Raw genomic sequence first — 26,679 nt, 5'->3', positions numbered from 1 at the left:
AATGCTAAGGAACTATGCCATAGGATGGCTGTGAAGTATCTGGAAACAGGTACTATTACTTTACATATATCTCAATGTAATATTAATAAGCCACATATTACATAATCTCTTATGGTTCTAAACTTGGTAGCCATTGTGTATATTAAAGGAGACTAAGTAAAGAAGGCAATTTACTGACAGCTAAATGTAGAATGAGATCTTGGATGGAAAAAACAAAGGCTAATACTGGAACAACTGCCAAATATGAATCTGGATGCATGTTAGACAACAGTATCAAATCAATGTTTAATTTCCTGAACTTGATAACTGTAATGTAATATGAAAGAGAAAGTCCTTGTTCTTAGGTGACACATATTTTAAGTACTTAGAGATGAAGGGTTATGATGTGTGTAACTCCCTCAAATGGTTCCCAAAAGTGTGTGTGTATGTGCACAGAGAAATCAAATGAAAAATGCTAACAGATGATCTAAATGAAGACTATAGTATTCAATTATCATTCTTGAACTTATAAGTTTGAAATTACAAAAAATAAAGAGTTGAAGATAAAAGACAAAACTTCAAATTTTCTGTTTTTAATAGCTAATAGGCATTTCCAACACTATCTTTTCTAACAAACGGAATAAAAAAGATACATTCTTTTTAGTGCCTCTATAAATATAAGTTAACTCTACTTGGAATCAAACAGTATTTGTTGACTTTTTAAAAACTGGGTATAAAACACAGCAGCAAACAACCCATAATGTATCCAAAGAATAGCTTGAACTTTATTACATGCTATGAGAATTTTAGTAAAATTCACATAGTGTCCTTTATTTTTAAAGAGCTTCAGATGTGCTGAGAAACAGATAAAATTCAATGTCCAGTTCCAATGGATCATTAAGAGTACTCTAATTACTGAGTAAACTTGCTCTAAGTACATATTTAACTAAAATTCAACTTATTCTAATATACATGATTTCACCATTAAGTGCTTCTCCCACCCCACTTCAAAAGATTTTCAGAAATTTTATCTTGATATAGTCCACTATGAATGCACTGACGCTGCATCATGCTGACATTTCACTTCCATGAATTCAATCCTAAGCCCTCAGAGGAAAAAAACTGAGGATTTCAACGACATAGACACCATTTCACTAAATAAGCACACCCTCCCCAAGGAGCCCTAAGCAGGAGTGTAAGGGAGCTGTCCAGTAACATAAGCGTTTCTCCCTATGTGTATCTTGCCAAGCTCTGATCCTAGTATTTAAAGTATTTTTGTGTAACAAAGCCCCGAATGCAAGCCAATTTCTTCATCTGTGGTCCAACTAAAGAAATTTATTTTTGGAATTTCTGAAGGAAAAAATAGCTATTTTATAATTCTATGAGATGGAATGAATGAATGGAAACCATACTTCATGATCACTTATCACTTTAAGGGATTTTTAAGGTAATCTGAACCAAAAGCTTTGGGGGGTGGGTCATCATGTGTGCTAAAATCACAGTTTAACTTAATCCTAACACACAACTCCAACATAAATGTATTCTATTATTATAGCAAGAACATGATACATGATAAAGTGAGGATGACTTCTTTCCAAAGGCTACATCCAGAAACAGTAGCCTTTTGCTATGCAGTGAAACAAAGCATCTTTTGGCATTTTGAATCCTCAATACTTACTAAGCTCTGAATTCTACAGAGTAGAACAGTTTTAATACTTCTTGGTGATCTCCAAAGGAACATCAGGGAATCCCATAAAACTGAGCCTCCTCCTTACCTGCAACATTTATTTTTAAACACAACTATTTTTATAATTTTATTCTCTGGTGTCTTATTTTTATAATCCTTAACCTTGATATTTTATATTTTAACTCTTTTCTTAAAAAAAAAAATCTATTAGCTTTGAAAATTGTTTTCAACAAAAAGTACAAGAAGTTTTAAAAATTTTTATTTAAAGCTTTCAATCTGGATTAAAAAAATCAAGTGTAATAACTTTTCATTTTCAGAATGGGGTATAAACATTGGGAAACTTGATATGGAGATTACTTGTCTAGTATCAACCTAAAGTCACAGATGGAAGAAGTTTCTGTGACATCAGGATTTAATTCCCGAAAGCCCACTTTTTCATGGTGTATACTCTATCTTCTTTTAAAAGATCTGCGCAGAATAACAAATGTCTTGTGTACTAAAATTTAAAAGGCATCAAGTAGATCTTTGAATTAAAGTCATAAATCTAAGAATCACGGTTGAATGATCTTACCTGAAGCACACAAGTTCTTTATAAAATTCTAAATATAAAGATGTTGCTGGAAGCATTATTTACTTTTTTAGCTTGCTTCATTAAACTGCCTGAGTCTGAGATGAACACTGTACCTTCAAAATAAGGCTGACTTTCAAGGGCCAAATCGTTGTTTGATCATAGACCTCTTCGAAAACCTAATGAAAGCTAAGACTCTTCGCAGAAAATTTCATGTGTGTACATACACACAAAATTTTAACACAATGTTGAAGGAAGGAGTCATCATAAAATCTACCAATCCCAGAGAAATAACTGTTATCACTGATTATATGCAAGACAGCCTTAAAACATAATGCTCTGGTATTCATTCATACACACAATGATGAAAATAAAAAGGGTATCAAACAGGCATGTGGAGTTTGAAAACAGGTCAAAGTTGCTCTTCGGTACCATAGCTGCTCTGAGTGCAGAGCAGCCTGGTTCTGCTAATTGTGCATCCCTGCTTTACAACCCCCTCAGACATGAGATCCTGTACCATCTGATCTGTGCCATGACCTCCACCTCTTTTCATCTAAACTCTGCAAGCTTCTTTGATCTACTTCGGCTGTTGACAAGTAACTAACCAGTCTGCCCAATACCTTCAGTAACACAACTTAGGGCTTCAGAAGGTAGGCCATTCCAGTTTTAGGCAACTCTGAAGAACTAAAAAGTTCTTTTCTAATTTGACGAGCCTGATTTCTAAGTCAAAATGCTGTCCAGAATTTCTCCTCTATTTACTTGCCAATAGGTAACAAAATAGCTTGCCATTCAAAATATCTAATCCTAAAACCAGGAGCAAAAATTCATTAAGCCCTACTTTTACCAAAGGGGAAAGTCAGAATTACGCTAAAGAACATTTTCTACTTGAAAATCAAAATCTAAGAGGATCAATATTGTTCAGTTCAAGAAAGATGTAAAGCTTTCATGTACACATTTCCTACCTTACTGGGTTTCTTGTCACTGCATAAAAAAATTTAAAATATATCAACATTAAAAGATTAACATTATAGTCACTGCAAATTAACATCAGTTCTGTCTGCAAATAGTTTATTCTCTGTATTTCTATTTATGCCTGTGATTCTACAATAAACAGCTCCAATCAATGCAACATAGTCATTATTTATTCATTAGATAAAGCCTGGCTTTCAAGAACTACAAGTTGTCTCAGTCACCTTCAACAGCTCCTTTTCACAATAATATCTCTTTTTGAAACCAGTGTATTAATGAGGCCCATTTGTCATATACAAAGCAATCTCTGAAGCAAATGCTTACTCCCTTTGAAAACAAAGGAAATACAAACAATTATATTTGATATTTTCTTCCTTAAACAATCCCTTACTAGTGCTGGACAAAAAAGACTCAAATATTTTGCACAGTGACTGACTTAGTCAAATCAGGTAAGAACAATGATAACTAACAGTTATGTAGGTAAACACAGCAGAATCTCCTTTTGAAAGGGCTACAAAGCAGGGGGGCTCCCTCCTGGACTATGTCTCAGAGAGCCAAACAACGCACATTCCTAAGGAGGCTACCCTCTAAGGAGCTTCTTTATGGTCCTTCAATAATTAAACTCCCTGCACTGATCCAAAAAAGTTCCACCTAAATGAATGCTGTCTTATACTGGGGGCACAATTTCGGTAAGTTTATATGGAAGGTATACACTAATCCTTGGCAAGAAATACATTTTCTGATAAATAACCATTTTTCTTTTTCCAGAGTGGCCTGAAGAAGGAATGCTATGTTTTAAAAAGACACACATACAAAGCCCAGAGAGATAATGCCACACACTTATCAGAACTTGTACTACAAACAAATGACACATTAAAACTCAGGAACAGTCCTCCGAGCATTTCTCTTGTAATAAAAACATCTATTGAATAGTTTTAGTTGATTCTCCCAGCTGAAAATGGTTTCATCCATCACAAATGTGTACTGAAAATTTTCTTACACTTCACATTGTTGGATATGCTAGTATGACTGAGTCAGTGTTAAAATTAATCAACTTAACAGTATTAAATCAATATATTTGTACCCAATCAAGTATTGCCAATCTCCAGTCAATAATATCTGCTTTTTAAAACAAAATTCTTTCACTAGCTTGTTATTTACATAAATCCAACGCTCGAAATAACTTAAAAGCACGGACTATTACAGACAGTCAAATATTGCCCCACCCCTTCTAACCGTGGATGACTGGAACATTTAAATATACTCCATCACGTAGTAGCACAGCTACACAACTTTCATATTAACGCCAGAAGTTGAACATTTTTCAACAGAATTTAATTTTATATAGATTTTGCATCATCCTCAATGTCAAACGTCACCAACATTCAGGTACACTGAAGGTAAGGAACCGATAACCACAAACCCTGTAATATAACCCTCTCAACCTTCATTTGCGCACTCTTCTCACTTCCTTTAAGAATTAAGTTTTTTCTATTTCCTACGCAATTAAGAGTACTAGTTAGGAGACTGAAGTCACCAAATTATTAAAATTTCAAAGAGTAACAATACAAAAAAGAGGCAAAGGGGGAAAGCCTATTTGTTTAAATATTAACGGAATCTTACACTAGGAAAAACAAAAGCATTTGCGGGATGCCAAGCAAGACTTCCAAAACCCACCCCTCCTCCCGCCTTAAAGTTCCCCCCCTCCCCACCCGCGCGCCCAGCCTGAGAAGTCGTTACTTTGACGCGGCCGGGATGCTACTCACCGAGTTTTTCCACCAATTTGAGCATGACGCCTCCAATGTGCACCTCCCCAGTCACTCTCAGGGTGACATCGCGGTTCAGGTCCGTCACATGAACGCTCAGTTCCCACGTCCCATCCGCATAGCAGCCATCTGGCATCCTTATCCCGTCCAGAGCCATGGCTCCTTCCTGCGAGCACGGAGGAAATGGCTCTCGTCAGCGTCACTCTCCCAAAGGAAAGCAAATCCCACCGAACTCGCACAGTCAGCCGCGGGTGAGAGGACGCAAGGGTTTCCGCACGAATTCTGGAGAGCCGGCGGGGAGGCCAGCTGCCGGCAGGACTCTACGCCCCGCGCCCCTTCCCGCGGTCACCCCGGCTCCCGCCCCGCGGCGGTCCTCGGCGGACACGGCGCCGCTCCCCCCGCGCGGCCCCAGCCTAGCGGCCCTCGCCTAGCGGACCGCGGCGGGCTTCACCTGCCCGCCTGCCGGCCGCACCCAGGCCCGGGAGAGGCCGTCCGCGGGCTCCACGGTCCTCCTCCCCGCCCGCGCTTCCCCTCAGTCCCTGCCGGGCCCGGCCCCTCACCGAGCGCTTCTTGCGCTCCCGGCCCGGACTGGAGCAGCAACGGGCGCGGAGCGGGGGCTTGCCCGGCAGCGGCGGTGGTGTCGGGTCCCCTCCTCTGCCGGCGAAACGCGGCGTCCTGGCCCGAGCGACTAATGGAGTCCAGCCGTCGCTGCCCCTCGCCTCTCCCTCCGCGCTCCACCCCTCTCTCCCCGCCCCCTCAGTCCGAGACCAGCTCCCTCCTCCCCGCCCCGCCGAGCCGCCCTCCGCGGGTCCGGCCGCCTCGCCCCTCCCCCGCCGTCCCCCCGCCGCCGCTCTCGGGGCCGAGGCTGCGCGAACTCCCGGGTTGGGGAGGGGTGGCGCGCGGCGGGGAGGCGAGCCGTGCGGGGGAGGCGGGGGCGCCCGCGGCGGCAGCAATCTCGGCCCCGCCGAGTCGCTGCCCTTTTATGGAAATGAAGGACCCGGCGTAGGGATTGAATCCAACATCCGGGCTCTCGGCGGCGGGACCTGAGGAGGGGGAGCCCGGGGAGCGCGGCTGCCTCCCACCCGGGTGCGGGAGGGAGCCAGGCGTTCCCTTCCACGCTCGCGTCTCTGGCTCCGGGAGGGCATGCAGCGGTGGGTGTCGGTGCTTCCAGCCGGAGGAGGGGGCTGGTCCGTGAGAAATGGCCACAGGAAATTCCCAGGGCAAGGTCGTTTTCGGGGAACAAAGTCCCCCCGCCCCCTCCCCACGGCTGGAGCGAGCCCAAAAGTCTCGGGGCGGTGAGAAGTGCCGCACTCCGGGAGCTGGAGACAGGGGATTGGGGACGTAAAAACTTAAAAAAAAAGTAAATGCCCAAGCCAACTCCGCGAACCTCCAACAAAAGAATGAGAAAAAGCGGAGAGAGGTGAACCGCAAAATTGCTTTGCAAGCAATGTCCGGCACAATCAGCAACTCCTACCGGACTCCCAAGAGTTTACTTGCGCTCTTAACCCATTCGGAAGCTGCAACCAAAAGTGAGTCATTTAGGTCCACGATGCTGTAGTTGCGGGGCGCGGGGCGGGGGCGAGGATCAGGACAGTGAGATTTATTCGGAAACTCTTTTCTCCAGCCTTTTCGACTCTGTGTACGTATTTGTGTATTTTTATTTGCATTTTAGCAATCCCAGTCTACTAAGTTATTTAGATGGCTGGACATCACTCTACCCCACCCTCAGCCACACCTTGAAGGAATTTTAATAGCTCTGAACCGGTGCCAGCAGGTACGGGAGGAACTAAAGAATGTTACCTGTTGAGACTGACCAGTGATGGAGAACGGTCCTCCAGCTTCCCACTTCACTTCCACTTCCCCCTTTTACTATCGCACTCAATCCAGAGGGCTCCAGTCAAAAACGGCTACTGGAAAACTGCCTCGCTGGCAAATAGAGGGCTCGACGAATTTAGGTCAGGAAGACGCAGATAAGATATCCCAGATCCCATAAAAGACCCCCGGTTTTAAAAGCCTCCAAGTCTTCTTGAACTGTGTCAGACTCTTCAAAGAGGACACCCCCACCCCCACCCTAGGCAAATAATCCTGTGTTCAGCAACACTATTGGGAAACGAGGTTAGAGGCCTCAAGAAAGGGGTGGGACCCATAAAGGAGTAAAAGAAAAGCAGCGAAGTTTAGTCAGATCCCAGAGGTTTGGCACCAAAAATAGGGAAAACCACTACAGCATTTTCAGCTAGTCATCATGGAGAAATTGATGCCTCGGAGTCTGTAGGCTCTCCACTCTCCAATCATTTCTTCTCATGGAGGTTCTAAATAGTTCACTTACAAACAGTATGAACGTCCAGAGAGGAGGCGATGTTTATGTAAATTGTGGTGTTGCAAGTATAATAGGAAAATGTTTTTAATAAAATAGAGAGTAACTTGTTAGGGTAAAAAAAAAAACTGTACAGAACTGTACATGCAACTGTAAAAAATCACAAGCGTATCTAGTTCTAATTATTAAGAGAAAAAAGAGCGAAAGGAAATACACCAAAATGTTAACAAGCTCTCTGGGTGTTAAAATCAAGGGAGGTTTTTTTGCCTCTCTATTTTTGATTCTCTAAAAATTCCAGAGCTTTGCATTCAGGACTTGTCCGTCACCACCTTTAATTACATCCAGCATCTCAGTTTCTCTGGGCATGCCATTACCTTCACAGTGATAGACACAACTAATAGAGCAGCTGCTGGACACATGGACAGGACCTTCAGGGGTTTCCTGTTGTGTTTTGAAATACCCCCAAATAAGACATGAGTTCTTTGAGAGCAGGGACCTCAAGTTCTTTGTCTTGCCCACAAATTTACAAATACCTTGGCACAAAGAAAATGAAAGACATGCTAGGAGCAAATCGACTCAAAAGGCTAGGAAACACTATGTCTGCCCCATGGAGATATTTCATTCTGGGGGGAAATCCTGGCTTGGAAATGTATGTGCTTATTTCTACACCTTATCCTCCAAAGATTTATGGCAATATATAATGATGCACAAACTATGAGATAGCATACATTATAAAGGGCACAAAACAACAAGGAAAAAAGGTGGGAAGTGGAGAATTAGAGACTTAAAATGGAGCCAGGAATGAGGCTGAGAATTGTACCTCAACAAATTGTGCAAGTGCTCCAGCAAGCTCTGAATGACTATGACTTCTTAAACATGCCTTTGTAGAACCAAAAATATCCACGTCCTTTCTGAATATTCCCTTTCTTTCAGGCAAATTTGTCTAAGCCAACTGTTGTGTTTCAGAAACTCTTTGAATGCTCAGTTTCCACATTCTAGTTCTCTTTTTCGAACTCTCCAGTGAGTTACTTTCTGAACAGCCTCCCACCGCAATGCCTACTCCTATGACAGCTGCTGACTTAAGTGAATGTTTCCTGCATTAGGATGGGGAGCTGGGAGCCGGGTGTTAATATTGCAAATATCAGTCCCGTTTCTTAGCACTGAAACAGCTTAATTATAGCTTTACAAGCGACTTTACTAGCTTCAGATAATCAGCAGTTGGTGTTCGAGCCAACTGGAAGCACAGGGTAGGCAGTGACCCCCTAAAAGAACTATTAGAGGAATAGTTAGGCTGAGTTGGGTGCAGCTGGTCCCTGTAGGCCCTCTTTTTGAGTGTTTCAAGCTGTTGCTTGCTTTGAAGATTAAAGAGGAGTCAGACTTGAATCTCTGAAACTGGGGTTTTTTTTTTTCTCAATAATTGAGTGAGACCTTCAAATACATTTCTTAAATGTTTACTTCCACCTAACGTTTCCCAGTGTGTTCAGATGTGGAATCTCATCTGAAATGCCCCACTAGAACCTCTAAGACAATGCAATACTTGTGGTACTTACATCATACTGAAAAGTAGCCGAGAACTCCAGTGTTTGGAAGAACAGCTCAAGCATTGAAAGCAGCAATATCCAAATAAGGTACCAAGCACTGGGCTTAGGTTTAGACCAAATGATACCTCACAGATCTGCCGTCAAACGCAGCCCTCCGGCTTGGTAGTCCACAGGTTGACTTCAGCTTTTTCTCTGAGCCCACTTAAACTGTGCTTTACAGTCTTAAAAGGTTCGTAGCAAATATAACCACTGAGTTTGAACTATAGGGAGATTGGGGGATAGAAGAACATAAGGGAAGGTTTGTGTGAGCAGGAATGTGTAGAAGTATTTTAAAATGCACTTAAAAATACCATTTGAGGCCAGCAAGATGAAATGTAATGAATTATTCCTGTCAAATACCAGGTGAGCAGAATTCTCTGTTTGTCTCAGGGATTACCAAAAATGGAGCTCCCTGTGAAAGCTACTAAGGAGGTAGAAATCAAGGGGCATGGAGTGTGAACTACTAATGGGAAGGAAGGTTGAGGGGGCCACTTTTTTGATATAAGTGTTATTCAAGGTGGACAGCAAGGAAAAGTCTGGCAAAATGAGCAACAAGGAAGACTTGCTTCAGGGTGGGGCTGTTTTGACACAGACCTAAAGAAAGCCTCTGAGATAACATTGAAATCTCTACTTCAAGGGGAAAGAAATACACTCTTGTATTTACCGCTCTAGATTACAGAAAGCTGTTTGGTAGAAAATCATGCTGGTTGATCCTTAGGAAACAGTTTTTGAACATCACATCATCTTGTGAAGTGTTCTGCCTCTGACAGAAATATGAACTGTTCACACACACACACAAACACGGTGGCTAGCTGTGTGCTTAGCGCAGTGCAGGGCCCTGAGACATGTCTGTAGATGTATAACACATGTCACGAGCTCTTAAGGAACATTTTTCTAATAGTGGAATATTTAAAACACCAGAAAGGCTATCCATATGCATAAAGAGTTAAATTAGACCTTATACCATTTACAAAAATTAACTGAAAAAGGATCATAGACCTAAATATAATATTTAAACTGTAAAATTCTTAGAAGAAAACATAGGAGTAAACCTTTGTCACCATAGATTAAATAATGCCTTCTTAAACAGGACATCAAAGCAAAAACAATGAAAGGAAAACTAAGTTGGGTTTTATCAAAATCAAAAATGCCAGTATTTCAAAGGACAGTAACAAAAATGTGAAAAGAGGCAGGGAAGGGTTAGGTAGAGAGTTTGTCATCAATACACACACACTGCTTTATTTAAAATGGAAAACCAGTAAGGACCTACTGTATAACACAGGGAACTCTGCTCAATGTTTTGTGGCAGTCTAGATGGGAGGGGAATTTCAGGGAGAATGGATATACGTATATCTATGATTGGTCCCTTTTCTGCCCACCTGAAACTATCACAGCATTGTAAATCAGGTATACTCCAATATAAAAAAAAATTTTTTTTTAATCTCATTTTAAAAATGTGAAAAGAGGGAATTCTCTGATGGTTCAATGGTTAGGACTCTGTGCTTCCACTGGAGGGGGTGCCTGAGTTCATCCCTGGTCAGGAAACTAAGGTCTCATGTGCTGCGGAGCAACTTAGGCCATATGCTCCTACTACTGAGCCCACGAGCCACAGCTAGAGCCTGTGTGCCACAGCAAAAGATGCAACGAGAGATCCCATGTGACACCACAAAGATCCTAAGGGTGGTAACTAAGACCTGACACAGCCAAGTAATTAAGTTTAGAATGGGCAAATGATCTGAGTAGACAGTTCTTCAAAGAAGATTTACAAATAAGCGAAAAGCACCTAATAAGATGCTCAACATTATTAGGCATCAGGGAAATGCTAATCAAAACTGCAATGTGATAACACTTTCCATCCACTAAAATGATATAATAAAAAAGATGACAGTAACAAGTATTGGCTAAGATGTGGAGAAACTACAACCCTCACGCATTGCTGGTGGGAGTGCAAAATGGTCAGCTGTTTTGAAAAATGATCTGGTAGTTCCGTAGAAAGTTAAATATGGAATTCCCATATAACCTAGCAGTTCTGCTCCTAGATATATACCCAGGAGAATTGGAAACATATGTCCACACAAATACTTGTATACAAAGATTGTTGTTTTTGTTCAGTCGCCCAGTCCTGTCCGACTCTTTGCGACCCCATGGACTGTGCAGCACGCCAGTTCTCTCTGTTCACCACCATTTCCTGAAGTTTGCCCAAGCTTATGTCCATTGCATCAGTGATGCCATCCAGCCATCTCATCCTCTGATGACCTCTTCTCCTCAATCTTTCCCAGCATCAGGGACTTTTCCAATGAGTCAGCTGTTTGCATCAGATGAACATAATACTGGAGTTTCAGCTTCAGTGTCCGTCCTTTCAACGAGTATCCAGGGTTGATTTCCCTTAAGATTGGTTTGATCTCCTTGCTGTCCAAGGGACTCTCAGGTGTCTTCTCCAGCGCCATAGTTTGAAGGCATCAATTCTTTGGTGCTCTGCCTTCTTTACGATCCAGCTACATTAATAATAACCAAAAGATAGAAACAACCAAATGTCTTTCAAGTGATAAATGAAGGACATTTGGATTATTTCTACCTTTTGACTATTATTAATATTCATATAGAAGTATTTCGTAGTGATTCATTAAAAAATTAAAGGGGAGGGGCCTCTCTGGTGGCTCAGTGGTAAAGAATCCACCCACCAGTGCAGGAGACAGAGGTTCAATCCCTGATCAGGGAAGATCCCTCATGCCTTAGATCAACTAAGTAAGCTGCAACTTTTGAGCTTGTGCTCTAGAGCCCAGGAACTGCAACTACTGAGCCCATTCGCCACAACTACTGAAGCCTGCGTCCCTGAGAGCCACCGCAGTGAGCAGCCCCTGCACCACAGCTAGAGAGCAACCCGTGCTTGCCGTAACGAGAGAAAAGTGCGCAGCGACAAAGGCCCAGCACGACCAAAAAGAAAATAAATTATTTTAAAATGACATTAAAAAATCAGAAGCGATAACAATTCTATTACTGTAATGACTAAATTGTGAAGTACAGACCCACTTTGAAGATTTGTGATAACCTAGCCTCTGAAAAAAGTCATCAAGACAGTCATGGGAACGTGTTCTGAAGATAAACCTAAACAGATCTGAAATAGTAGATGGAGTTAGGTCTATCCAGAGGGGTGGTATGTGAAATCATGAGGCAGAAGAGAGCCTGGCATGATCACCAGCTAGAGAGAAGAAAGGAAGAAATGCCGCAGAGTTGCCTTGGGGAAGAGTGAGCATGCAGTGAGGCTGACTAGTGAGTCTGGAATCTGAGAAAGAGAATGGGGAGCCGTTAAAAAACTGGCTCACAATAGTAACATCATGAAAGCAATGTTCAAATGAGATTAATCCAAGAAAAATATGCATGATGGAAGAACAAGAGACTAAAGTCCAGAAGTTTGCTTGCTTATTACTTAGATGCAAGAGAAAGTCTTGGGCTGGTAAGGTAAGTAATAGGGGGTGAGAGATGGAGGGAATTCAGTATGTCAAAAGTTTTTGTGCATTTTTGATGTTCTAAGTGCTGCTGTGCAGGACACTTTACATGTACCTCACAATAACCTTGAGTTTTTATTATTATCCTTATTTAATGTGAGTTAACTGATAGCCAAACTGATTATCTGGTTGTCTAATTTGTTCTAAATGACATGGTTGGTACTTGGAAGAAGAGGATTTAAAACAGGTTTGAAAACAGAAGATCATAAATGCTTCAAAGTTTTTACCATTGGGTGACCAGAAAAAACAGTGGAGTTACTGAACTGGAAAAGAAAAATTGGGAGGAGCTGATTTCAGGGACCAAGGGAAATGTGAAGCTTTTTTTTTTTTTTAAAGAAATATTGAACTTGAGGTGAGAACTGTACATCCCAGTGGAAACACTTGGAGGACAATTAGATAAACAAGCCTAGTAATCTTGTGAGGATCAGATCACACAGAGAAAAATCATTAACACTGAGGCAAGCCTTCATGGGTGTCTCAACTTCGCAAATGAAACTGACCCTTGGGGAACTGCTCTCCAAGGATGGAAGCAAGAAGAAGAGACGTCCAAGGCAACAGAGAAGAAAGGATCGGAGTAAGGAAAAGAATCGTTAGTCCAGTGTCATGCCAACCAAAACAAAGAAAGAAGCCATTCCAAGAAGGAAGGGTGGTCAGCAGTATCAAATGATGCCGAGAAGTCCAGGAGAATAGAGTACCAAAAGAAGATGAGGCTGGTGAGAATCATTGCTCACCTTGGAGAGATCACTTTCCAGCTAACCCACTGAAGACAGGGTTCAGACAGCTAAAGAAAGGGAAGTTTATCAATAAAAGGAAAGCAAGAAATAGGATGGTAATTTGGGGGTGCCACAGGAGCAGAGATGCTTTTTCAAAACAAAGGGGGCCTGAGCATTCATAAAGACCATGGAAGACATAAGAGGGAACTGGTTGCTTAACAACGAAACCAAATTACCTCTGGGATTATCTGGGATTGTACCAAAGCTTCAGGGGGAATAGGAGCAGCCCTTGCCAAGACAGAATACAGACTCACAAACTTGCAAGGATAAAACTGGTTTATTGGAAGGTTCTAACCACCTTGTAAGAGTGGAAGCGCATGGCAGGACACAGCAAATTGGTGCATAAACTTATTTAAATAAATAATGTCTATATTAGTCAAGAAGAGGGTGGGGCTGGCTGAGTTACTGTGCTATTCAGATGGACGCCCTCCCAGGAGGTCAGATTGGGGCCAGGATGTAAGAAAGGAAGGATGTGATTAAGAGATTATTTCAGTAGGACAAGGACAGAAATTCAGAGGCCTGTAAGGAAAACCAGTGGTGGCAGCACAGATGCCAACTTTCCTGCTCCAGAGATGCTGCAGGGGCTCAGCTGGCCTGGGGACAGTATAGCTGTCACGTGTAAGTCACTGGAAGTCTACAGGTCAAGAGGTCAACCCCCACAGCTGCCTTCTGCAGTCAATTCCTGCAACACAGCAAAAACTCCCACTTGATAAGTGTTTCCCTGTTAATGAACACACTAGGCTCCTCCCTGATTTTCAGTGTTATTTACTCTAGCCAGTTCCTCCCTGTTTTTAGTGGCAGGTAAATTGCTGACTCCCAACCCCTATTCGGAGGAAGGATCCCTCCCCTTTGTGCTTTGTATCACAATGCCCTCTTCAAATGCATAAACCCTCTATTCTTCCCAAACTAGGAGTTGCAATTCCACTAAAAGAGCCAAACCAGAAAGTCACCCACAATTCCTGTTGCCCTGAGGCCAACTCAGTTCAACTTGGAAGGACAAAAGTGTTTTCATCCACTTGCTCCTAAACAGGTACTCAGGTGACAAAGAATTGACCACAGCTGAACATCACCACCTGGTGCCTGGGAGGTGTCACTGCAAATCTTTTCTCCCCGTTGAATTAAATTCAACATAAATTTCATTATGAAATTAGTGAGCAAATGGAAAAAAAATGCATCTATGAAAATATAAACTCTTCATTTTGGGATCCCATTATTTTTTTAGGACTGTGCTCTTGGAGATATCCACACTATTCCTGCATCAGCAATTTTTCCTGCTTCATCTAATTCTCCGCTTGCTTCAAATCATTGCCATCACCATATAGACAGACTCTGTGCTGTGCTTTGTGCTTGGTTGCTCAGTCTTGTCGGACTCTTTTCAACCTTATGGACTGTAGCATGCCAGGCTCCTCTATCCATAGGATTCTCCAGGCAAGAATACTGGAGTGGGCTGCCATTTCCTACTCCAGGGGATCTTCCCAACCCAGGGATTGAACCCCTGTCTCTTGTGTCTCCTGCACTGGTAGGTGGGTTCTTTACCACTTGTGCCGCCTGGGATGCCTCTACCATTTTGCACTTAAAGAAAGAAGAAGGTCATTCTTGATGACGTATATCCCTCCACTACCCATCCTGCTATGGTCTCCTTGAACACAAAACCACTTATATGAGATACTTATGTGCAACATATCTATTTCCTCGAGTCTAAATTACTTTTTAATTCACCCTCAAATTAGTCTCTGTGATCACCTCTCCACTGACACTCATGACTTCTCTGTTGCAAAACATGCAGTGCCTTTTCCATCTTCTCAAACTTTCAGCAACATTAGATGCTGTCTGCTCTCTTTCTAATTTCTTGCTCCTCTTGGACTCTGGAAATCACCATCTCCTTATTTTTGTTCTACCTTTCTGTCTTCTTTTTTCAGTCTCCCTTGCTGGCTCCTTAGCCTCTAGCCAAGCCCTAAATTCAACCTGGGACCTCTTTTCTTTTCTATATGCATTCTCTCTCTAGCCTACTTTCTTCTACTTTGAGACTTAAAATGTTGTCTCTATGCTGATGATTCCATGTCTCTAGCCCAGATCTGTCCTTGGAGCTCCAGACTTAGAGATTCATGCATAAAAAATATTTCACACTAATGTGTGCAATTGACACTGACTTTCCTTCAATATCTGTTCCCGCTCCAGTGTTTCCCATCTCAGTAAATGACACCATCATTCATCCATTTGCTGAGCCTAAAAGCTGGGTTTCCCACATTCCTTCACCACCACTCCACTAAGTACATGCTAAGTCCGTCTGTAAAATAGATCCTGAATTCATTCACTTCTCTACAACTTCACCATCACCATCCCGGGGCTGGCCACAGGTTGGGTTATTTATTCTGAGTTGGGTTATTTATTCAAGAGCCTCCTGAGTGGTCTCTCCACTCTTCCCCTCTCCAGTCCATTTCCTACAGAGTACCTAGAGTGATCCTCTAAATATGTAAATCACAAGATTTACCCTTAGAAATATCAACAACTTTCCATTGTGCTCAGAATAAAATTGAACTCCTTACAACGATGGCTTAAATGGCTGTCCTCTGCTCACTGTCTCCAGTCAGAACATTTTGTCTTCCTTTCCTTATTACTCTCTTACTACTGAACCCATCTCATTCTTGTGCCTGCCTCCTTACTTCACTGAAGTGGCTCATGTTAGAATTACCTCCATGTCACTAAACACAAAAGGCATTTTTAACCCTCATCTTGATTTATTGGCAGTTCTTAACATTGGCGATCACTTTCTCCTTGCAACATTTCCCTTGCCTCCTGTCACACCATATTTTCCTGGCCCTTCCTTCCTTTTTAATGGAAAAGTTGTCCTTCCTTAACCTACTCGTTCACTCTTAAGTTGTGCGTGCGTGCTCAGTCGCTAAGTCATGTCCGACTCTTTGTGACCCCCGAGACTGTAGCCTGCCAGGCTCCGGTCCATGAAATTTTCATTCATTCTTAAATAAGTCACTTGTGCCCAAACCCTTGTCTTAGGGTCTGCGTTTGGGAAAATGCAGATTAAGATACACAGTGCAAATACTCCATGTAAGGGAAGCTTTCCTCCACTCCCAGACTAAACTGGTTTACTCTGCTACAGGCTGTTTTTAAGCCCTCTTCTTTCATATCACAGCACTGCTCACAGTTTACAATTAGATATTTGCATGATTTTTTGGTTAATGTATGCCATCCCTATCTTGAAGGAACAGTGTCTATCCCACCCTGTTTTGTCCTCAACACCTGCCAGTACCTGGCACAAAAATAGATACCCAATAAATATTGTTGAATGAATGACAGCCAATGGATAGTATGTTTTCACCCATAACTTTCTGAAGGTCTAGCTGAGAAATTCTCAGGTTATCTGTCATTACATTTCAACATATTTTTCTTTTACATTCCTTCTAGTCTCTTTCTCTTTCCTTTAATAAATTTCAATGTTTTCATCTTATATTTAGGACAATAACATTCTCCGCATAATACTAGGACTCTCCCTTAATTTGATCCAAGTTTATCTCCTTTCCAACCAAAATATTTGTCCTCCTAACTATAGAAACAACTCCTTCTGTGATAGGACCTTAAATTTCAAGTCACAATATTTCTGGACATCCATCCTCAAAGCCTATAAAAGCTTTTTTTTTTTAAGTTTTTTACTGAAGAATAATTTCTTTACAGAATTTTGTTGTTTTCTGTCAAACCTCAACATGAATCAAGAGTATAAAGGCTTTTAATTGCAGGCTTCTATTGGCATTCCAGTACTCTTGCCTGGAAAATCCCATGGACAGAGGAGCCTGGTAGACTGTAGTCCATGGGGTCACAAAGAGTCAGATGCGACTGAGTGACTTTACTTTCAGTTTTCACTTTCATGCATTGGAGAAGGAAATGGCAACCCACTCCAGTGTTCTTGCCTGGAGAATCCCAGGGATGGCGGAGCTTCGTAGGCTGCCATCTATGGGGTCGCACAGAGTCGGACACGAATGAAGTGACTTAGCAGTATTGGCATTCCACTCTAGTATACTTGCCTAGAGCATCCCATGGACAGAGGAGCCTGGCAGACTACAGTCCATGGGATTGCAAAGAGTCAGACACAATTGAGCAACTAACTAACACACTATTGGCATTCACAATTCTACAGGATGTGGACATGTGAATTTGTTGTTGTTCAGGTACTAAATCCTGTCCAACTCTTTGCAACCCCATGGACTACCACATGCCGGGCTTGCCTGTCCTTCACTATCTCTTGGAGTTTGCTCAAACTCATGTCCATTGAGTCAGTGATGCCATCCAATCGTCTAGTCCTCTGTCATCCCCTTCTCCTTTTGCCTTCAATCTTTCCCAGCATCAGGGTCTTTTCTAATGAGTTGGCTCTTTGCATCAGATGGCCAAAGTATTGGAGCCTCAGCTTCAGCATCAGTCTTTCCAATATTAAATAATTTTGCATTCCTGAGAATTGGCCCTTATACATAATTTATTTTTGAGTGTGAGAAAATGGGGAAAGGACATATCTCCCTTCTCCCCACAACTCCTAGGTCTTTGCCCACAAGGGAAGAGTTGTTAATATGTAGATTAGAGCCCACATTATTAGCTGGGGAGGTTTGTTAACAGGCAAGTTTAGTGTTTGTCCAAGTTGGAACCTATCTCCAGCATCTTTTGTGTGGTAGCCTTTCTCCACTTGGGGCAGACTCTGTGCCTCCTCTCTTCCATTCTATACGCCCTCCAGAGGTGCAGGCTCCTCCTATTTGGAACAAAGAAATGAAACCTTACGCAGAAGCCACATTCTCCAATCCAGCCAGAGACTCCCTCCCTCTCTGTGGGAGTATGAAGTGCTGGCTCAGATGTTAATGAAAGGGAACTTCGCTGTGAATTTGGATCTTTCTTTTCGTGTGGTTGAACCAACTGAGCATGAAGGATGCTTGGCAGTGCAGGATCTGAGCGTGCCCAAGTCTCTAGTTTAATACATTCAAAATAGGGCTCCAACTGATGCTGAAGCTGAAGCTCCAATATTTTGGCCATCTGATGCAAAAAGCCAACCCATTGGAAAAGACCCTGATGCTGGGAAAGATTGAAGGGCAAAAGGAGAAGTGGGCAGCAGAAGATGAGATGGTTAGATAGCATCACCGACTCAATGGACGTGAATCTGAGCAAACTCCAGAAAATAGTGGAGGACAAGGGGGTCTGGTGTGCTGTAGTCCATGGGATTGCAGAGTTGGACATGACTTTGCCAATGAACATTTGTCTCCAGTCTCTATTAACCTATTGTTTTTTTTTTCAGGAACTCTGAATAGCAGTTTCAGAGTTTAGGCCTAAGTTGAACGTATGGATTTTGCTGCTTGGCAGAATCTTTCAGATAAATAATAGAAAAGCCCCAACAAGTCTTCCAGTCTGTCTCCCCAAAACCAGGACAGGATCATTTCCTACATTAGGCCTGTCTGATGTTTTATCCGATTTAATTTTTAATATTTTGGATGATGACTTTCACAATTTCCCTGAAGAGACCATTTCATAATTCAATATTTATCTCCTAGACAGGGAGTGTTTCCAGTAATCAACCCAAATTTCTAACTTTCATCTTGTTCTCTTGGAGGTTATTTCCTCTCTGGGAGAAGATACAATTTTTATATATGGTATAAATGTACCAACGATGTTTCAGTAGGCAATATATTTCTTTAGTCTCTTCAGTGAAATTAATACCCTTAACCATTTGTTTTTATTGTTTTTTCTGAACACCTATCTTTTTTTAATTCTTTTCACATCTATATGAACTTATTTTCTACTTGTAGGCTCATTATTTTATTTAAATTTTTAAAAAATGATACAGATAATCAGAAGACTTTCTTGTTTGTTTTTAAAATATTTATTTATTTAGCTGCACTGGGTCTTAGCTGCAACCCATGGGATCTAGTTCCCTGACCTGGGATCAAACCTGGGCCCCCTGCATTGGGAATGTGGAGTCTTAGTCACTGAACCACCAAGGAAGTCCCTGATAATTTTTTTTAAATTAACTATTTTTAGTAGTGACTTTTTGGTAGTAAAATAGCATAAGATAAAATTTACCATTTTAGCCATTTTTCAGTGTACAATTTAGTGGCAATAACTACATACACATTGTCCTGCAACCAGCACTACCATCTGTCTCCAGAGCTTTTTCATCTTCCTAAACTGAAACTCTGTACCTATATAGAAGCACTAACTTTCCATCCCCTCAACATCCCCTAGCTGTTTTACTTTCTGCCTCTATGAATTTCACTATTATAGTCACTTCACGTAAGTTCATTTTTATTTCTTTAAGGGACTAACACCTCTAAACTCTAACATACCATGATTTTAAATGATGGCACAACTAAAAATAACCTTATTACAGTTGTATTAATTCAAGAGTGATAGTCAAAATAGTTAACAACTGGCATTCTAGGGATCCTGGATCCTGGTGGGATCCAGGAACAGAGGATCCATGGAGTTTCAGAGAGTTGGACACAATTGAGTGACTAACACTAACAACTGGCACGGCAGTGACACTGGGCAATGAGAACAAAGCTCAGCCCAGGCAGAGTGGATGATGGATGTAAAGAACAGCACAGTCTAACCTGTTCCTACAGCTCCACGGCAACTCTTTGTTGCTCATATAATTCACTCTTCTAATGTTGCTGTTTGTTTTATATTTTTAGGTATTTTATTTTCATGTAATATAATTGTGCAGTTGATTTTATTGGCTTTGTAGATTTTTTTTTTTTTTTTGCAGGACAAATGGAATTTTAATCCTTTAAAATACTCTAGGGAGAGAAATAAGTTACATGTCTCAAGGAGAATGATGGGTAAGAAAACTCCATTGGAGTCATCCCATGCAGGACAGAGTTGAAGGCTTGGTGTAAAAGAGCATTAAGAGAATTTATGGTGATAAAAGAAATACATTTTTTTTTTTCAAAGGAAACTAGGAGATAGCAGTCTGGAGGAGGTCACAATATAATTTTCAAAAACATGACTTATACAGAAATACACAATATGTCAAAGATTTATTTAATTATTAATGAAGAAACAGGAGGATGGTGAAATTTATCCAAAGAGGATCTAGGAAGCTGATATATAGGATCGGTGAAAAAAAGAATGCTGGAATAAGATGGCAAAATTAGATACAAAACTGGTAGATGTCCTAAGAGTAAAACCATAATCTTTGAGATTATTATATTGACTGGGCAAAAATCATTATCAATTTTCTATGGTAATATTTAACTTCACAGAGTCTAGGCTCGAATCAACAGTAAATGGCCAACCAAACAAAATTACATTTCCTAGACCATCAGGCTTGTTAGGCAGTCTTGTTAGAGATAATGCTCTAGGAGAATATTGAAAGGGCACACAGTACTTTCTGTTTTATTTGTTAAGTTTGGGGTACTTTTCTTTACAGTGATGTGCAGAGAGTGTGTGTTCTCAAATCTCCCCACTGTCTTTACTAAAGTCACGTTTATGTTGGTGGAAAATCCTTCCTGTCCAAAATGAGGCCTGAAGGTTGGGAGAAGACCTGAGAGGGTCACCATGAGACTCTAGCAACCTTAGATAGTTATCCACCTTTAATAAGTTATGTCACCTGGTTCTAGCATTTGGGTTCCAGGTGCAGCCTCTTATACTGTGTCACCAATGCCATAGGAAAATTGCAAGAATTAATACTATGAATACCCACATATCTTCTGCTTAGATTCACTAACTGTTAGCATTTTGTAAATTTGCTTTATCTCTTTCTCCAACTCCCACAAGTATATTTTCTGGAGCCATTTGAAAGCTAATTATATTTATTATGAAATTTCACTCCTAAATACTGTGACATGTAGTCTTAAAAATAGGAAGGTTTGGACTTCCTTGGTGGTCCAGTGGTTAAGAATACACCTGCCAGTGCAAGGGACACAGGTTCAATCCCTAGTCTGGGAAGATCCCACAGCAGGCTGTGCACAACCTACTGAGCACATGTGCCCTAGAGCGCGTGGTCTTCACAAGAAAAGCCACAGTAATGAGAAGCCGGCACACCACAACTAGAATACTCCCTGTTTACCACAACTAGAGAAAGCCTGTGTGCTGCAATGAAGACCCAGCACAGCCGAAAATAAATAAATGAATATTTAAAAAGAGAACTTTTAAAAAGCAGAGTAGATACTATGATGCTTTCCCTGGATTCCCCTTCAGGGATGAAGAACTTATTCCCCCCTATTTTGGGAGTGCCTCTGGCAGGTAACCCTTAGCTGTTGGCCTTCTCTGGAAGTTGTCTTGGCTGGGAAGACCATGTAGCCCAAGGTCACAACCTTTCAGAGGCCATCTGCATCCCATGACTAATTGATGTAGAAGTTTAAAGGCCTGGACTCCTTCCTGACTGAGGACAACTCGGAAGGATCATTCCAGCTTTAGCTCCCCAAGCAGTCATGAGGCCGTAGCTGAAACATTGAATTGCAACCCAAACTTCCTCTCTGCTCATTTCTGCTTTGTTCCCTCTTCTGTTCTCTTCCATAGGTATTAATTCCAAGAGCACTTCCCAATGAAATTCCTGCACATTAATCTGTTTCAGAGTTGGCTTCTCAGGATCCTCAACCAGAGAGGTGCCAGAAATGGTTTGAGAGAGCTGAAACTAATATTATTAATTTTAGTGACTTATTTCAAAATTTTTATCATCATGGAAGTTAAAAAGTACTTTCTCATGTTAGATTTACAACTCTCTTGTTTCAAAGGTCTCCAAGATGTATTGCTTGAAAAAATTAAAATGCGGAATATTGTATATCATGAGCTTCCATTTGTGAAAAAAAAAAGAAAAATGGAGAATACAATTACATATAAGCTTCTATGTGCATGAGCTTCCCTTGTGGCTCAGCTGGTAAAGAATCTACCTGCAGTGCAGGAGACCTGGGTTCGATCCCTGGGTTGGGAAGATCCCCTGGAGAAGGGAAAGGCTACCCACTCCAGTATTCTGGCCTGGAGAATTCCATGGACTATACAGTCCATGGGGTCGCAAAGAGTTGGACACGACTGAGTGACTTTCACTTCACTTCACTTCTATGTGCATAGAATATCTCTGTAAGGAAATACAAAAAATTTGCAGTAGAGGTTGCCTTGAAATAGAAGATTAGGGGTCTAGGGGTAGGAAACTGACTTTTAAGCCCTGTCATGTTATTCTAACTATCATGTACTGCATGACCTTTTATTAAAGGCTGGAAACAAAAAAAAGACAAAATGATAATGGTCACTAATTCTGGCTGATAGGAATGAATATGGGTTTCGTTGTAAAGGTTGTCATTTTCTGTAGTTTTAAAAATTAACATTTCTAACACCCAACACTCATCTGTTTAAATTGATTTCTCCTTGTGGATATAGAGACCATTCTACTTACTGAAACATTTCATTTATTTGAACATGTTCTGTGAATGAATGAATGAATGAGAGTTCATCTTCATCAATTATTATTCAAAGAGGGAAATATGCTATCATCTGATAGAGGGCTACTGAAATTGGGCCCTGTGCCAGGGACACAAATGTGCGATGTCACAAAGCGTTTGTTAAAGCCAGCTGAATCCTCTCCCTCCTGCTTCCAGTTTGAACAAGTGTGCACGAGGCAGAGCTTGACGAACTTCTCCGCTGATGAGAAGGCTGGACGTTAAACCACAGAAAAGGGAAGAGCTAGCACTGCTTTGCAATCAGTACGTGTTTTTTGACTCACTGATGACTACTTGGACGCTATCAATGGATTCTAGTCTCTGGGTGGGTCTTTTGTCTCTTGGGACGCATCATGAATTAGTTAAGGTCACAGTGGTGTTGCTTTGCTTGCGGCAGCTCCTGAGGACTAATACATTTATGAAAATGGGAAAAAGGCCAACTTCATGTCTTTCTGAATGAGGGATGAAGGAGATGACTATGAAAAGTATTAAGCCTGAGGCAATATCCTGAAAAGTAGTGCAATAAATCGGCCAAATATCACTTTGGAAGCGCTGAGAAGTGAACAAAGCATAAGGTATGGTTTTATAATAAATGATCCTTGTCCAACTCATCTAATTTCCTTTTAGGCAGAGGGATAAGCCTGGCTGAAGGAAAAGAAACAATAAATTAAACAATTTTTTAACCTAAGAAAAATTTTCATTTTAACAAATTAAAATGAGAAAAACATATTCTAGGCAGATATACTGGTAGAAGGATTAAACTCTAAGAAGAATCATTGTCAACCTTACAATAAATGTGTTTTAAAGGAATTTCAAAGGGATTATGTAGATACTGGCTCTACATTCATTTTAAGCAAGACATGTTTATTGAACACTTAATGTTTTCCAGGCTCTATTCTAGATGCTGAGGACATAATATTGAGTAAAACAGACTAAAATTCTTGCCTCCGTGGAGCTTACATCCTAGGGGGAAGAGAATATATACATATGCTTTGTTAGATAATGTTAAGAGGTAAAAAAAAAAAAAGTAGTGATAGAGGATAGGAAGTATGGGGAAAAGCCTTACAATTTTAGATAGAATGGCTGTTGGAAGGCCTTATGAAAAGGTGATGTTTGTGTAAAGATTTGAATAAGGTGAGAGAGAGTCATGCAGATACTTAGGTAAGAGCACTTTAGATGTGAAAATGGCATGTACAAAGGTCCTGAGGCAGGAGCATACTTGGTGTTCTGCATTGAGGCGGCAGCAGAGTGAATAGGAATTGAGATCAGAGAAGTAGCAGAGGCCAGATCAGGACGCTTTATTGACTTTAAACCCCAACCTTTGAAGGGGGAAAGGACCCTCTCCTCACCTCCTGGTCAATGAGGGAGCAGGTAGACTGGACAATTGATTGTTCTTACTCAGGACTCGGAGCCATGAGAAAGCCTTTGTCACAGGTGTGGTTGCAGTGAGACTCCATGGCAGCAGTGTCCACTGGGTCGGGAAGATCCCCTGAGAAGTAAATGGCAACCCACTCCAATATTGTTGGCTGGAGAATTCCATGGACAGAGGAGCCTTGTGGGCCATAGTCCATGGGGTTGCAAAAGAGCTGGACATGACTTAGTGACTAAAAACCTAGCCAGAATTGCTTCCTTGGAACTAAAGGAGCTATTAATAAAAATACTGATGGATACTCGTGAAACTCAGGATTATTGTTCAAGTCATTCTTTATAGCTCAGATACTATTAGTAAAAAGCAGACAGACACACAGAGAGAAAACAAACTAATACTAGATTCATTACTACTGACTATAACTGTTGTTTCTGGTGGATTACCAGCTAACATAAAATAGGTCTGTATAGTAGTTCATGTTCCAAAGATGGCTGTAATGACATCTTCCCTCCCACATGCTCTTTTGCATCTTGAATTTTGCATTTTGAATTTGCTATTCCCCCAACAATAAGTGAGTGGCTTATGTTTCCTCTCTCTTTGAATCTGTGCTGGCTCTGAGATGTATTTTGACCAATAAAATGTGACAGAAGTGATATGCAATTTTCAAGGCTGGTCTTCCATCTTGGAAGCCAGCTGCCATGTAAGAAACCCTCTGCTCTGCTGGAGAGAGACCAGAGGAGAGAAGCCTGAAGACACCTTGACCACTCCAGCCCTGACCAAACTGCCAGCTGAATATTGTAACCTCATGAGAGAGCCAGACAATGTTATATGAAGCAGGACCACCAGCTGAGCCCAGCCCAAATTCCTGATCCAGAGAATCTTGAGCAAATAAAATGGCTGTTATTTTAAGCCAGTATATCATGGGGCTGTTTATTACACAGCAATAGATAACTGACATGTGTAAATATTGTCACAATACAAAACCTTAATCACTTAATTGCATGAGTTTTCAGGCAGGAGATTTTAAAAATAGGGGTGTGTGTGTGTGTATTGGGGGAAAGTCAAAGAGATGTCTTGGAAAATTGAAGGAGGAGAAAGAAAAAAAGGAAAATAGTTAACAGAAGGGCTCACTTTTTTCTCAGGATCATATTTGAACTTGAGAATTGGAAATCAGTTTACTAAACTGACCTGTGTTCAACTATTGGTCATAAAAAAAGCATTTATCTACCACCCCACCCTTCAGTGGAGAAATTGGTACAGCATGATTTCACTGGTTTTGCTCGCTGATGCATCCCCAGATGACTGGAACAGGAACTCATAAGTGCTCACTGAAGACTTGTGGCAGGAAATAAACACACGAAACCATACTATAATTAAAAATTTTTACCTACTAAATATCAGAAGTGAAATAGAGTAGTTCATCCAGTTTAGGGTTTCCAACCTGATAAGATGGGAAGAGGTGGAATGGGTTAATTGGAGAGAGTTCCAGAAACCTATAAAAGAGATAAAATACCATTACCAGAGACTTCAAAGGGTCAGGAAGGCTAATGGTCAGAATAAAAGCAAGGTTTATGAAAACTATTCATAAAAAGGCTTTGAGCCTGTGTTTTTTAGCAACAGTTCTCTCTGATTTAGACCTCTAATTTTATCTTCACCTTTCTCTTTTGTCAGAAAGAAAAAGATGAAGGTAAATTTTTCTTTTGTCTTATTTTCTCAGAAAAAAAAGGCTTTCACTTTGGAAAGTATAAAATATACATGTAAAGAGATACAGGAAGAGACTTCCCTGGTGGCCCAGTGGTTGAGAATCTGTCTTCCAGTGCAGGGGATGCAGGTTCAATATTTGGTCGGGGAACTACGATCACATGTGCTATGGGGCAACTAAGCCTGTGTGCTGCAACTGCTGAGCCTGTTTGCCTCAGAACCCAAACCATGCAATGAAGACTCACGGCAGCCAAAAATAAACAAATTAATAAAAGAGATACAGGAGATGGAGCATCTCACTGTTTTAGAGTTTAGGTTTCTCAGCCCCAAAGCAAGGTTTAGCAGAGGGTGGCATGGCCCCACTGAGTGTTCTCAGTTGGTTCTAGTCAGAGGGCCTAGAGGCCCAGCCTTCCTGAAGAGAAATGTGTCTCATCTTGAGGTTAGGTCTAAGGCCAGACACTGTTTAGACTGAACAGCTTCATAAGATCCACAGTCCTCCTCTTTGAGGAAAGGAGCTCCTACAAGCCGTTAGTAAGTTCTAGTAATAGTCTATTGGCCCCTTCCACCCATCACTGCCCTCTAGCAGATGTAGCATGTACCATGCCCAAAGGCTTGCCTCACTTATCAACCCTGCCAGGGGGCAGCTGGACAGAATTCCTTGTGGCCAAGTGGGACATCAGTCTGTACAGCAGCAGGATAAACGTACAGAATCCCACACACATCTATCTTGTCCTGGGGAGCAGATGAGGAACCCACAACTGACCTCTCAGCCTCTGGAATGAGCATGGTCTTGAAGCAGAGGGCAGAGTGCTCTCTTGAAGCAGTGTGCCTTCCTTCAAGGGCTTATGGTGCCCTGGATGTGGATGGACAAGCTCAGTCCTTCCCTTTCTTCTAACTTCTGAATACACCACATTAATATTCCAAGTCCCATCACTTCATGGCAAAGAGATGGGGAAACAATGGAAAGAGTGACAGACTTTATTTTCTTAGGCTCCAAAGTCACTACAGATGGTGACTGCAGCCATGAAATTAAAAGACGCTTGCATCT

The 26,679-nt window shown here is 41.5% G+C and overlaps 1 protein-coding gene and 2 long non-coding RNA genes across 25 annotated transcripts in view; 1 reads left to right on the top strand and 2 right to left on the bottom strand.

The window, feature by feature from the left end:
* The window catches only part of FERMT2 (FERM domain containing kindlin 2), an 85,498-nt gene extending 76,485 nt beyond the window's left edge, over positions 1-9,013 (bottom strand). For 6 of the 23 annotated variants that reach the window (XM_086320654.1, XM_086320659.1, XM_086320665.1 and 3 more), the window contains exons 1-2: positions 5,530-5,710; positions 4,970-5,135 (exon numbers count right to left, since the gene is read on the bottom strand). In XM_086320654.1, coding sequence (XP_086176780.1) covers positions 4,970-5,126 — 157 coding nt within the window. In that variant the 5' untranslated portion in view covers positions 5,127-5,135; positions 5,530-5,710. Of the gene's footprint in view, positions 1-4,969; positions 5,136-5,420; positions 5,711-6,769; positions 7,262-8,833 lie in introns of those variants that run through there. The other 17 variants (XM_086320651.1, XM_086320650.1, XM_086320653.1 and 14 more) reach the window with 11 other exon arrangements.
* The window catches only part of LOC147364343 (uncharacterized), a 61,471-nt gene continuing 40,830 nt past the window's right edge, over positions 6,039-26,679 (top strand). The window contains exon 1 of the long non-coding RNA XR_015134389.1: positions 6,039-6,498. This is a non-coding gene — a long non-coding RNA (uncharacterized LOC147364343). The remainder of the gene's footprint in view (positions 6,499-26,679) is intronic.
* Positions 6,777-8,228, bottom strand: LOC147364345 (uncharacterized). Its single transcript, XR_015134390.1, has 2 exons — positions 8,104-8,228; positions 6,777-6,895 (listed from the first exon to the last, which is right to left on the bottom strand). It is a non-coding gene; the product is annotated as an uncharacterized LOC147364345 (long non-coding RNA).

Source organism: Bos grunniens, chromosome 10 (genome assembly GCF_055505025.1).
Source record: "Bos grunniens cultivar Pamir isolate PY7600 chromosome 10, Bosgru_T2T1.0, whole genome shotgun sequence".
Classification (NCBI taxonomy): Eukaryota; Metazoa; Chordata; class Mammalia; order Artiodactyla; family Bovidae; genus Bos; species Bos grunniens.
Note: the sequence above shows the minus strand (reverse complement) of the source record. Positions and strands in the feature narration are given on the sequence as shown.